This window comes from Condylostylus longicornis, unplaced genomic scaffold, assembly GCF_029603195.1.
Source record: "Condylostylus longicornis isolate FDR11 unplaced genomic scaffold, ASM2960319v2 ptg000045l, whole genome shotgun sequence".
Classification (NCBI taxonomy): Eukaryota; Metazoa; Arthropoda; class Insecta; order Diptera; family Dolichopodidae; genus Condylostylus; species Condylostylus longicornis.
In genome coordinates, this window is record NW_026578014.1 from 1,723,383 (window position 1) to 1,739,000 (window position 15,618).

At 22.7% G+C, this 15,618-nt stretch overlaps 1 protein-coding gene across 2 annotated transcripts in view; it reads right to left on the minus strand.

Moving 5' to 3' along the window:
• Nucleotides 1-713: 713 nt before the first annotated feature.
• The window catches only part of LOC129610630 (probable serine/threonine-protein kinase clkA), a 122,210-nt gene continuing 107,305 nt past the window's right edge, over nucleotides 714-15,618 (minus strand). For both annotated transcript variants that reach the window (XM_055523259.1, XM_055523260.1), the window contains exons 4-5: nucleotides 7,048-7,140; nucleotides 714-751 (exon numbers count right to left, since the gene is read on the minus strand). In XM_055523259.1, coding sequence (XP_055379234.1) covers nucleotides 729-751; nucleotides 7,048-7,140 — 116 coding nt within the window. In that variant the 3' untranslated portion in view covers nucleotides 714-728. The remainder of the gene's footprint in view (nucleotides 752-7,047; nucleotides 7,141-15,618) is intronic.

Consider the following 15,618-nt stretch of genomic DNA (forward strand, 5'->3'; position numbering starts at 1 on the left):
TCGTAATCAAATATGGCGATTTAAGTGTCTGGTAAGGATTTCTTTTTTTAATTTAGAAAGAGAAATGATTGCAAATATTATATGTGTACTTAATAATCTTTGTGCATTCACTGACAAAAAACGAGTGTTTACTAGGAATATGAGTAAAAAGGAAGCGATTTGCAAACACTTTCCGTTCAGTTAATATTTAATTCTCTTCATTTCGATTTTATTTAAACTCTTAATACATTTTCTATTTTTAAATGTATAAAAATTTCCATTCAAAATTAAACTAGAATATACTTATAAGAAAAACTGTAGAATTTAATGTGAAACTTTACTAACTCAGTTTTTTCGAAAGTTTAACGATTAATATTATCCACTCATTACTGAGAGTATTACTCAATACACAGATATTGAGAAAACGAACTGTTGCATAGATACAGGCGAAAATTAATAAAATAATTTCGTTAAATTCTAATATCGTAATTTGTAGTATCTATCTAATATTATCAGACAGCTATGTAAGTAGGTTGTGTATTTAAAATTTCAGAAAATTTTCCTAAAAGTATGCAATTTTTTAAAGTATTACTAAAATTTAAATTTCTTTAATTTATAAAAACAATTTTATTTACAGTTAACTTTTCTTTTGCCGTTTCTCGTTTAAATTTATTTCGCATGTTAAATCATATTTTCTCATATATCCCGAAAAAGAAAAAAGTCACAGCCATACAACTTGAAATTTTCCATTAATATGCAACAACAAACTTACCTAAAAATAAAAATAAAAAATTAAATATTAAAAAAAAAATTTTATGTATAGGTAAGTATGTTAAAATATTGTAAAGCACCACAAAAAATTTGAAAATTAATTAAAATATTTTTTAATTATGGCATGCAAAACACAAATATAGTTCTATTGCTTTTATATTTAAGAGAAAATGTCAAAAACTACCTTAATCACAAAATTATCGTTGGGTCAAATATCAAATTACGAACTGAATGTATGTATGTATATAGAGAATACACTATTAGACTTACAGACGTATAACTGATAAGGGTAGATATTTGATATTTTGCAATATGAAAATGTTATCGTGAACAGAGCACTCAAATTCTCAAAGCTAATTGTAAGATAAAGATTTAACATTTTTTTTTTCAAATATGATCCCTAACAAATTTTGTAATTTTATACTTAGTTCCTTCATATACCTTAAATTTTATGTGAATAGTATGTTCTACAAGATTAAAATTTCATTCTTATAGCACAAATTTACACACATAGTACACGAATTCATATTAATATGTGTGATTATCATAAATATACGATAACACACACCAAATTAAATTTTATTAGATTTCAATTGTGAAGTCTTACGATTTATTTATATTGTGATACTCTTGCCCTGATTTAGAATTCTAATAATAAAATTTAAACTTTTAAGAATTCTTGATTATAGGAGAGGATGGTCGTTGTATCATATACATTTTTTTAAACCAGTACAAGAATTTACAGAAAAACATCAAGAATTATATTATTATATATTTTTAATGGAAGCTGTTATAAATATCATAAAATATTTCACATTTGTATATGAATATGTATATGTATACATATAGGTTACATATTTAACCTTCAGAAAGGACACTTTCTAACATAAAAATGATAAATTTTTATTAATTTATTATACACAAATACATTTTTTTTGCCACCTCAAATTAGATGTTTATACCATTTGGATTTTAAAAGATAATTTAATATTTATTGTTCTAAAGTTCAAGTTGTATATATTATTTTATAAATACATAATTTTAAATAACAAAATTATGTTCTTATTTTCCTTCCTTTCATTTATAAAATAAAGAAAAATTTCCCCTTATACTATTAAACAGAACGATGAATAGAAGCCACAACAGTTGTGTACACAGTATACCTAAAATAATGTATGTAATCATAAATATAAATTTACAACTTTATCAACAATTTTTTATCAGCCATAGTATAAAATATAAAGGATCATCATAAGATATGAATACGAAAAAAAAAAAAAATTGTTGAGAAAAAGCGAAATGTCACCTAAAAGATTAACACTCATTCATATAGCTTTAAGATTTTATAAAGAAAACAAAATTAGATTTTTCTTTCTTATTTAAAAATTCATAAAATTCAAAATGACATTTGAATTCCCAAAATAATATTGTGCTACATACGTACGCATATTTGAATATTTTTTAAAGTGCTCGTATAGGGAAAAGAGGTTATACAAAAAAAATTTTTGGAGAAATTTTTGAAAAAAAGTGAAAATTTCGAATTGAGAAAAGTAGATCTTTTCATAACACATTTTTGTTGTTTGGGGGAATTCAAAAATTGATACAGTTTATACCCGTGATGCGAATCATATTTTGATAAATAATTTTTCTATTTGAAAGGATTTTTATTAATATTTAATCATAAGGTAATACTCAATTTCCGTTATACAAAAAATTTATAATTTACTTTAAAATAAAAGACATTGCATATTTATTATATATGTTTCCTTTGGCAAAGAGCAGCTACAGGTAATGTACGAGTATATAGTAATACACAAACTAATGTAAAAAATTTATTAGTAAAATTTATAGAAGAGCCTTTGAATATATTTCAAATCGCGAGACAGTCGGGATTGCGTCGTTTCGATATTAATTTAAAATTCGAAAATATTAAAATAAATAAAAAGTATATCTACATAGAAAAATATTTCTAAAGTTCTTGTAAACTTTTATAACTTACTTCTTTCTATACGAAACATATGCCATTTTGTATCGAAAACAACTAAAATATTTATGATAGCTAGCTGTACACGAAATAAAAAAAATATTATAAAACTTTTAATATAATTTTATTTCAAAAGAATTTGAAAAGTGAAAATAAGAATTTTTCATGATGATAAACAACATAAGTTTAAAATATTTATATTTTTGTTCAGTGATAAATTTGTGAAAGTGAAACTGTTATAAAATACTAAATAAAATTGATTTTCTCAAAAATCCTCTATATTTTACACATACAAATTGTATATTGAATTGGAAATGAATAAAATCAAAATGATTTTCTACACCTTGTCAAAACTTTTAATCGATATTATTGATTTAAAATTTTTGAATTTAACAATTCAAATCTTCATATGTCCTGTTTTTTGAAACACGTTAGAAATCTAACAATATCTAAGAAAATAAAGTAAACCATTTATGTTATTTAGTTTATAGTCTTTCAAGAAACTTTTATTGGAATCAAAAATTATTTGTGATACCCCATTCTTTTGTATACGATTCATCCAATTTTCATAAAACTAGACAAACTACCTTTTGCAAATAATTTTCCTTTAAAACAACATACACCACTAATAATTCATTATAACAATTCAATCTATTGTTAGAGCTATTGTAGATTTGAATTCGAATACAATAAAAAATTTTTATTCTTTTCCAGAATAATCGTAAATTTGCAGGATTTTTATAACAACTAACAGACTTTTAAACAAAGAACTAAAATTTAACTCTGATAGGAAATATAAAATATACTTATTATGTAGAATAAAAAATAAAATTCCAATTTAGACTCTTATGTATTTTAAGATTTAACAGTCTTGTTATTAACGAAACAGTGCAGTTTTGTTATTAAAAATAAAAGTTTTGAAAAAATGCAAAATATTTTTTAATATTCTTTTCAGATTTTATTATTCTAATAATGCGATGAATTCCACTTTCAATCATTGAAATAAACTGATATTACGAAAAAAATTTTTATCGGTCACAAAGTTTTACTAAAATTCTATTATGATTGAAATACTTTCGCTTTGCTAATTCGAATAATTATTTAAACGACACCAAAGACTATGTTGTTGTTTCATATCTCAGATTAGATTTCTGGTACACAATTATCTTTAATGATACATAAATATCTTTTACTATTCTGTCCCAGACACACTTTGCTTCTTTCTAAAAGTGAGTTTTGAAAAAATTTGTGCGGTTACTTTGCAAGATATATAAAAACAGCTCAATTGTATAACAATGTAGTATTACAGAAATTTGGATATCAAGGTATATACTTGGTATTCACTCTTAGTATTAGTAGAAATATTTAGTATACAGAAATGTTAGAAAAAAAAAATTCAATAAGATAAAAATATTAAAGTCATCAATTTTTATGTTTTTAAAATCCTTATGGAACAAATCTCTCAATAATTCTATTATACTAAATTTAATGTAAAGTACATTAAATTTAGAACAAGCAACGAGATGTTTTCCTTAAGTTTTCTTTTAACTTTTGAATTTTTTAATTGCATATTTATATTTTTTATTTTTGTTTTGCATCAATGTCATTGCATAAGTCAAAAGAATTAAAAGCAGTAAAAATGGAAAATGAAAAATCCCAGTCTTACAATCTTCCAAAACAATAATTCAACGCAACGCTCAGATATCTTGGAAAAAAAAAACCAGTGACAAGAATAAAAAATTTGATGCTTCACACGACTACATACATTTTTTTTAATTTTTCATAATCAAACAAAAAATTTGTATAAATTCAACTAAGAAAAATATTTTTAGAAATATATATATGCATGTATGTATGTACGCTATAATTACAAACATATAACGTGAATTGAAAGCACTTACACTTCAAAATAACTTGATTTTCTATTCTTATTTAAATTTTCGAAATTTCGCTAAAAAATCGCTTTTGTTTTCGCCAACGTCTTTTTTGCATATAAATAATATTACGTCAAAATATACATATATATATATATATTCTTTATTAATAAATTTCTTAAAATATCCTTTTCATCATAAATACTTTTATTGTATTTTACACAAATACATTCACATCCATAAATATTCAAAAATATGAAGAAATTTATTTTTAAGAATTTCCCATTCAAATCAAATATAAAAATAAACACACAAATATGTATGTATGTATGTATGTATAATAGTAAATTTTCATTTAAAACGAATTTTTTTCTTTATTGTTAGCAAAAATATTAACAAAAAAAAAAAAATTAAATATTTACAGAAATGCAAAAATTTTAAAAATAAATTTAAAGAGAAAAAAAAACTAAATATCAAAAATTATAATAATATTTTGTTGAACGTGACGTATCCTTTAAAATTACAATATCACCAGTCACAATGTTATACTTATGTATGTGCATTTATGATGTATATTTGACTATTTTTACATACTTATATATTTATATAATTCAATTTCCAAATACTTCATATATTTTTAATTTAATTTACTCTTGTTCTACATACCGAATGTATTATATATGTATGGATATGTGAACCTTTATGTATAAAAAAATTTTTTAATCAATACTAAAATTTAAATTTTTGTACAGATTATTTCTATTTATATATTCTTTGTAAATTTTGCAACTTAATTAAATTTTAAATTAAATTTTGTACACCACATACATATATACATATTAATATACATACATATAAATACATTCATATGTGTTACATATGTATTTAAAAAATAAATAAAATCTGAATTTATATTAGGAATGGTAAGATCTTCCTAATTTAGAATAGCAATTCTAGAGATAGAAAAATGTATGATATCCGAATTTGTACAAAAATTTCGCTGCTATAAACTCTTTTTAAATCCTCTTCTGTTTAGCGGCGCTAAAACACCAGTTTACCTTCTGTACACCGAGAAGGATATCATTACTACATATAATAACAAAATATGTATTATAACACCTAAAGTACTACCTCAATTTATAAAAAAATTTATAAATTTTGTTCGTAGATTTGGAACTATAACTGCAAAATATTTATCAAATTTTGGGCAGAATAAAGATTAAACTAAAGAGGAATAAAAATTCAAATAAAAACTGTAAAAACATTTTGGAAATTGTATTTTTAAAAAAAGCACTTTTTTCATTTCCAGTATTGTTTGAAAAGTTGAAAAGATATTAATTAGTTTATCTTAATAATCATATAAGGTAGGTGTCTCGAATACTGACATACTTCGCAACAAATACAACATTGACGTGAGATATTTTATATGTGGGGTACAATAAGCAGTTGTTTCCGATTTTTTTGAGTAATTTAGATATTTAGCAATAATGTTTTTTATAAAATTATTTAATCAAAATATATTTTAATTCATGATTTTTTGATTGAAGATGAAAACAAAAAATGTACCTAATACATTGTCCTATACGCAAATGTTTGTGCCTATTACTGATAGTTTGTGTTCAATTTAATTTCATATCTTGTAATCTATATTTTAATTTGAAAAAAAAAATAAATAAATGTTGGCTATAGAAAATTTCTTATAAATTAAAAAAAAAAAAATCGCATATATGTCAGTATCACCGACAGTGTCAGCATTTTAAACAAATTGAATTTGTTATTATTTCTGTCTAGCTTCTTTTATCACTCAACAAAGAATTTAATAAATATTATAGTCAATAAATTTCAGCATTCAGGCAACACATAACCCCGTTTGAAGATTGTTTTAAAAAATAATCGGGGATACTAACTTGTGTGTATATGCATTTGGTATAGTTTGCAACTATGTTATGAGTTTGCAACTACACTGAAACTAAAATATTTGAACATATTAAAAATTCAATTATTTTATTAATTAAATAAATAATTTATTATATTTTCCTTATTACTTGTCATAATTATTTCTAAATTATATTTAATAAATAATTAATTAATTAAATAAAAAATGTAAAATTGGCATTCTATTGTTATTGCAAAAAACGCTTTATTCTAAATACCATGAAACTTTTTAATAATGCAAACCAAAAAAAAATTAAAAAAAAATGTTATAAATTTTAGCAATTATAAATAAAATCAATCAAAATTAATAAATTAAAAATAAATTAATTTTTATTTAATTAATAAAAATTAATTCAACTACAGTACAACTCGAAAATTAAAGAAATCAAAAACCATCATTCAAAATAAAAAGAAAACGAAAAATAAACCAAAAAAAAAAATAAAAAGAATATCAAATGCAAACTCTAACTAAATATACAACACTCTATATTCGCCTAATAGTACCTTTGAAAAGATTAGCTTTCAAATCTGGTGATGAATTTCCATCGCTCTGTACTAGGGATAATTTTTTCAATGTACTAGAACGTGGTGCTATAACTGAAAAAAGAAAATATTCAAATTATAAATATGTATAATTTTTTTTTTTTTAAAAACGTATTATTGTTAATTCAAAAAAAAAAGTAATTATTTTCAAGAATTAGGGAAATAAACTATAATGTCCTGTAAATAAAACCTGAAAAATTTTGTTAAAATTCTTTAAAATTAATTTAATAAAATTTTGTATTTTCAAATTTAGAACGTATAACAGTAAAACCGATAATTTCTGTTCGTTTTTTTTGAAATTTCAATAAAGTGTGTATTTGCTATGAATTTGCAAAATCCAACAATTTTGTCTTACTGCAAAACTTAGTCGAATATTTTGACTTGATCAAATGACTAAAAAAGTGAAGTCCAAAATTAGAACCAAAATCTAAATTAAATATTCTAGATTATTATAGATTTTCATTTTATGCAAATTAGATTTTCATAGCCTTAACTTCCATGCTAATTTTACAAATCGGATTATAATGCTTAATACCTTTATGACTTCTAATTAATTTCAATTAAAAATTTCTATTTTACTAAAAAAAAATTTTATTTAAGCCTTAATTCCAAACGTTTTTTTTAATTAATTTTTTTTTTTTTGTGAAAATTACTAAAATATTTTTTCCAGAAAAAAAAAGAAAAATTTGTCCATTAAAATAAACTTGACATTATTGTGCAACAGAATGAATAATGTTGTAAAATATTTAAATAACAAAAAATGACTAAATATCAACCAGCTTATAGTATGTATGTATGTATATACCCTTTTTACTTAATATAACACATATTGTATAATAATTATAAATGTATACACAATACATCAATGTCAACAAGTATATTTTTGGTTGACATTATATTCTGTTTGAAGCAAGCTTATTAATATTTAAATAAAATTAATTTACTCATTTTTTTTACAAAAAAAAAAACCTCTGTTATAACCCACAAGGATACTAGTAAAACTGTATAGTAGTTGTTTTATAATTAACAGATATAAAATATTGTTGAAAGTTATTTAAAAAAGTTCGAAAGCCTCGAACAAAAAAATATTTATTTTTTGTTTGTTGACTTTAAGTATATATTTTTTTTTTTTTGCAACAAGTTTTAACTCTTGAAACTTTTAATTATTATTAATGTCCTTTGGGTTACATAAAAAAAAATTATGTTTTATCCAATGGTTTCCGTTTCCTCTCTTAGTCGTCTATTTTACGCTTTTTCTAAAAAAAAATATTTTTGTTTTCCTTCAACATCGCACACAAATGAAATTAATGAAAAAAAAATTATGTTTTTCATATAATAAAGTATGTACTTAATTTAATTATGAATTCAAGATTTTGCATTTTAAAAATGTTATTAATCAACAATAGAGTAAATTATGATTTTCTATATTATTTGTACTAAATCGAAATATTTTAATCGTAGACCATGGACTACGACAACAAGAAACAATTTTATATTTATAATAGAAAACTTAATTATTACAAAATTTTATTCGAAATCCATAAATACTAATACATTTAGGAAAAATATAAGTTTGTAAGAGGGAAATACGCCCTAATTTTAATTAATAGCAATTTGGCCGACTAAGAAGCGAATGAATCATGTTGGCTTACTACAAGTATCATATCACTAAGTGATTCACGATTCGTATTAATAGTGGTATACTATATCGTAAAAATTTGAATTACTTTATCATAGACACAAATCACTAAATCGAATTGGTCTGTGTTTATAATAGAAATGATAACAATAAAAATTTTTAATTTTTATTTATTTATTTATTTATTTATATAACATTATATAATAAATTATAATAATATTATCAATACCCTCGGCTGCCAGGACCATTATGGGCTTAGAAAATTAATTTATCTTAATATTTATGTTATTAACTTAATACTATGTTAGTTTACAATTTCAATATTTTTAATTTTACTTTTTTGTGCATAATAACCTTTACATACTTCGTATCAAGATCAATTAAATCAAATTCCACATATATTAAATAGGTCACAAATGCTCTTAATAAAATTGCTATTCTCGGTTATTGGAAGCAAAATTTCATAGAAATCTTTGGAGCAGGACTCCAAATAATCCCTAGTAACAGAGCATTCCATAAAAATATGTTAAACATTTAAAATATTGCCACAAAAGGAACAAGTCGGCGCACTAGTATTTTCAAATAGATATTTCTTTGTGAACAGCGTGTGACCCTGACATAATCTGCAAATTTTTGTTTCTACAAATCTGTTACCTATCTTGTATATCGGAGGAGCAGCGCGCGGCCAATGGCATTTTAATTTTTTTACAATAAATATCACTATCATTACCTTTCCTTTTTAATTCCTTTAAGGTTTTGCGAAAAATTTTTCGAGCAGGGGCAGGAGGAGAAGAGAGATCTGACTTTCAAAATTAAAGAAAATCAGATTGAAAAAATCCTGTCAATTCAATATCTGTAACAGCTCCAAAGCTGTTGCGACTATAGTTATAAATATCTATAATAGTGTGACATAACGGTAATGTTAGTGTTTGGTAACAGATTTATCATTTTAACAGCTCAGAACTGTTTGTCAGTTAAAATTCATGTTAGCAATTAAACATAATCAAATCTACTATTTTAGTACTTTGATATTGTCTTATATAATTGTAAATTGTATAAATATAAAATCAATTAAATTTATATTATCAAATACTTGATATGTAGATACATACATACGTACGTGTTCTTAAAAATTTAATAAAAAATAAAATTTAATTGAATGTGACAACAAAATTTTGTTTTTTTTCCCCGATTTATTTTCACACAAACTTCGTATACATATTATTTATATATATATGTATTTTTAATATACACAAATTTATAAAGTATAATTTAAATTTGTTATAGCCTTGAAATTTGTCTGAACTGACAACAGTTTACAATATATAAGAAAAAATAAAACGAACAAAGATTTTTCACTTTTTACATATAATTTTTGAATTCATGACATTTCAAAGACAAGTTGTATAACAGAATTAAAAGGATAACACAGCAATATAACAATAATATGAAACATGAAAATATTATGTAGGATGAAAGCTTCGTATTGTGTCAGTCATCGTCTTCTTTATTTCATTCATTTATTATTTCTTTTTTCGTGTTTTTGTTTTTAATAAGGCAAGAACCATTTTGGGAATTGGGGAATTAAAGAATCGCACTTATGTATGTATGTTTACAATAGCATTTTGTTTATTTTCATTGAATTTCATAATCCTTTTCTTTTTTTATATTTTATGCTAAAAATAGACAAATTTATGCAAAAAATATTGTATGCGAAAAATGGATAAGAAATAAATTTTTATTGTGTCATACGAAATATAAATATTTATATCGTTATACTTGAAAATGAGACCCAAGACTAGACACACGAAATATACATAAACACTTAAAGAATTTTTTTTTAAATTCTTTCTTTTTTACTTTGTCAATATTTATGATTGGTCTTCTTTTAATTTAAGCAAAACCGGAATATAAAAATTCAAGTATTGCACTGGAAAATCTTAAATATTCCCTGCGATTAAAGATCTCGTTCTGGAGACTAAATATAGCATAAAAAAAAGTAGTGAAATTTTTAAAATTGTTCATAATTACGGCATGCACAAACCACATTTCCATTGAAAAGAAAACATTTCCATTGACCTGATAGCGCTTTTCTAACGTGATTAAGTGCATTTTCATTAAAAACTGACAATGTGATATATGGTAAGATAACAATACTGCCCTTAAATTACGTCATGTAGCACAATTCATAAAAATTATAATTTCAATTTTTAACAAGAATAAATTTAAACATACAACTTGATCTTAGTCGACTAACTATGTCATCAAGGGAAGCATATTTCTTTACATGTCTGCTTAAAGTTAATATTATTGCCACACGACTAGATTGTCATTTCGAATCTAAATCATAAAAAATATTACATATATATACATACTTATGTATAACATATTCTCAGTTATTTTTCATGTAAGTATTCAGATTTTTAAGACAGGTTAAATTATTCTTTTAACAATTCAGTTCAAAAGAGAAAAGGAAAAAGAAATAATGAAAATATACGAAATTCTATCAAAATAAAACTAGAAATATAGAAAATAGAAAATTACTTAAAGGAAGTAAATTTGAATTCGGGCATGAATGCATGCATGATATAGAAATCATTCCTTAAAGGATATAATAAAAATCTCCAGCGAGCAAACTGTACAGTATGCAAAAGTAATTGTGATTGCATGTGATTGTGCACAAAGATTTACACAAAGAAAAATTAAAAAAAAAAAAAAAATGAAAAACTTAATGTTACTTACTGAAAAAGAACAGTAACGGTAATGAAAATATTTAAGTTTTGTGAAAACTGAGAAAATGAATTTCTTTTCTTAAATTGCAATTTAAATCAAAAGAAATTCATTCGAATTTTGAAAATAAGTAACTTTAGTTAAAAAATAGTGCACAGCGGATTATGAAAAAAATGTAATCTATTTTCGATGACTTTGAAAACAAAAATTTTCCAAGAAAATAAAAATTTTTTCCAAGTAAAAAAAATGCAGTAAATTTGCTGACAAACCCCTTTTTCATTTTTACATTTTCAAAAATCAATTTCCAATAATTCTCAAAAACTAAGTAGTGAACATCAGAGTTTAATCATAAGAATTTTATTGCTATTAGGATTGATTTATAAAAAAATAAAAGTAACTATTTTAGCATTCCTCATAATTCGACGAAACTCCAATACAATCGAACTTTTTAATATTATAAAAAATTCTTAAAATATCCTTTGCATATAAAATCAAATTTATTTAAGGTAATAATTTCAATAAATTTAAAAAATCTTCAAAATTTTAAAGCAAATATTTTTGTTGTGAGAAAATTTTTTACTTTCAAAATATTATTCATTTTTTAATTTTAGCATTAAAACACCTGTGTCACAATTATTATAATTAATTAGCAAATTAATACAACAAATCCTTAAGAAAAATTTTTATTCATAATTTATAGGATAATTTCTTAAGATCAAAATATTAAAAAAAAAAAAAAGGAACCTTTTTGCTTATAAAAATTTTAAGAAACATTGGAAAAAGAAACAAAAATAATTAGACTTGAATCAAACTAATGGTTTGTAAGATAGAAATTTTCCTTTCCATAGAAAATAATTCAAATTATTGCATACATTTAGGATCAGCTTAAAAAAAATTTAAAGAAGTTATAAGTGGAAGAAATTTTTCTGCGTTTGCTGAATTCAAGAAATCCTTGCAGTTTCGTCGTTTCAATACAATGAATAATCACAAAATGAATTTTAGAAACTATTGAGAGGGTCTGAGGTAATAATTTTTATTCGTAAAAAAAAATTTTAACTTTTTATCATAAAGATTATAGAAGTTTTATAAACAGACACATAGATGCACGAAAGAAGAAAGGAGGGGTAGACAGACCGACTGAAAATAATAAGAACTTTTTCCAATTTTGTTTTTATTAATAAAATTTAAAAAATTTTCAGCTTTAATTTTTGTTTTATTTTTATTAATTATCACAAATTTAAAAATTTTCCAAATATTTATACGAAAAAATAGTACTTACTGGAAAAAGTTATTTATCAAATATATTTTAGGTTTGACTAAATCTGTGAATACAAATAACAACTGCAAGTACATTAAGTACTTCCTAATTTTTTACAATTTCGCATTCTCCACTGTTTAATCTAAATTCTTTAAAAAATTTACTTATTATACCTCAATTAATTCCAAAGTTTGTTAGTAACAGTGTACAAAATTATTTAAACCAAGTTTTTCTTGACAAACCACACAAGTATTGTGACCCTAATTTGTATTCTCTTTAATATATTCTTATTCCTAAACATTTTATTAAAAGAGCTTTGTAAACGAAAACCTATACTATTCATTTTAACATGCTATCCCCTCAATACATAAGTAGAATGTTTTTTCGTTCTTTTTTTTTTGTAATAATTTTCTTAATAAAAGATTTTGTTGCGTTCATACTAAATTTTGTAACATATGGTCTTAAACAGTACTTTGTTTTATTTTCATTCTATTTACATTCTTTTGTTATATGTTATTTTTAAAATTTTGTTTATTTTTTTTGCTATGTTTCTGTATTAAGTTCAAGTTCTGAATGAGAAAAATTTAAAATTATATCCTTTTTTCCTGCCCCACCAATTCTTGTTTTTATTTTTTACTTTTATTGTTATTTCGTAAGATCCAAATACAATTTAATGAGAAAAAGATTATGATAAATTTACTCGCCTATAGGATATTATGATGGCAATAAAAGGATAATGTTACATTTGAAAAAAAAAAAATGTTTATTACAAAAAATTGATTCTTGATCGAAATAAAAATCAACATTCAAATTAAATAATTTACAAACTAGAGTAATAAATTTTATTAAATAAATTTCATAAATTTTTTTTATTAATAAATTATTGAAATGATTATATTTGAAAATTCTTTCATAAATAAAATAAAATATTTTTTCAACGCCTGTAAGTATGCAATTTTTATTAATTTATGAAAACGTATACAATATTTGAATAAATTTTTTTTGGGCCAAAGCACAATTGTGATTGGTAAAAAATTTTCATAAAAAATTTCTAAATCTAGTTCAATCAACACTCATTTTCAACATTTCATTTAATTCAAACTAAATTGTTGATTTCAATTCTAAATATTTTTCACGATTTTTAAGGGAAATTGCTATTTCTTCGTAATTATAATTGGTTTTTTGTCCGAATTCTGCTTTGAAAAGTTTAGTACATTTCAAAAATCTATATTTATAGTTAATATTGAAAACGTAATCCCAACAACACCAGGTATTAAAAATTATAAAATTATCCTTTTATAAGATTTAGTCAAACTTCATATAACATTAAAGTTTTTCTGTTTCATTCTTTTTTATTTTTTTTGCTGTTATTACTGACGGCAGTTAAAAGTGAACAGAAAGGAAGTTTATTAAGGAATATACTAATAAACATACTGAATTTTTTTGCTAACTTTAAAAACAAAATTTTAAGTTTCCTAAAAAAAAAACACAATAACTTCAAATTATTCGCTGTTTTGTCGATTTTTGGGTGTAACAAAAGGGCAGAGTAAACAACAATAAAATTAAACAGAATATGTAAAATATTATGCAATATCTAGAGAATAATAACTATTAAAAATAACTTATATATTATGAAAATTTTCTCGAAATTTTTGAATATATTGAAAATTGTACAAGATTTTGATGTGAATTTAATAATCTGGTACGTTTCTCATATTGAAATTGATGTTTTAATAAAAAAATAAAAAAAAGAAAACATTTAACGGTAGTAAAAATAAATTACTAAAATAATAAATTTAAAATTTTTTTTTTTTATTATAACGAACTCAACCTATTTGTTTTGTTAAAAATTCGAGGGTCTCCGAATTAACATTAGGGATCTAAAATAATCAGTCTACTCTTTGTGCAAGTTTTGTAAATTTAATATTAAATGTTTTGATAACCGTTATTAATCTATAAATTATATAATTTCATATTTAACCCGTTCCCATTGTCTTGTGTTTTGGTAACAAAAGAGTTTTTGTTTTCATGTAATTCAATACCATTTCTCTAATTCAATAAATCATAGTGCGAAATCTTTGTAAATAATGTAAATTAAATATCATATATATTTTCAAGGGTAGAATTGTATGTAATATAAGTACCTATTAGAATTTAATAAATCACAAGTATATCATCAAACAATTTTTAAATTATATACTTAAAATGATAATGAAATTTTATTAAATTCTCAAGTCCTCTTAAATACAAAGTAAGTATCATTACGGAAAAAATGACACTTTATAAGAGGTAGAGATCCATACTAAATATTCCTTATTTAAAAGAATATTACATTAGAATTGCATTAAGAATATCTAAAATAAAATTTTTAAAGTGCCTACACAAAATAATTATGATATTAATCAACACTTTGATCTGTAAGTGTTATTACGTGTTTCATTATTAATATGGTAAATGAATTACTAAAATTTTTCATATTTAATATCTTATACTTCCAGAACAATAATTTTGGATTATGTAATTTATGATTAAGGAACAATATAAATTTCTAACGGTATAAAGATAAGGATTCATAAGATCATCTTAAATTGTTTCAAAACTCTTAGCAACTAAATATGAGGAGCTCAGAAGCAAAGGGGACAACACTCCCAAAATTTGTGCTTTTTTGTTAGAAATTTATATAAAATTCGGTCTAAAATTTTTCAACACAAAAGTTATTGTTGATTTTTTTGGCTTAAGTCCAAAATTTAACTTTTTCCAGTACAAAAGTAGCCTAATCAACATATTGTGGCAAAAATTTTGCGAGCGAGGGTTAGGCCACTTTGCTTCTGAACCTCTCATATATATTAATGAATTTTCTTTTAGAAATGTAGAGATATAATTTGGAACAAAAGTACTGACTAGC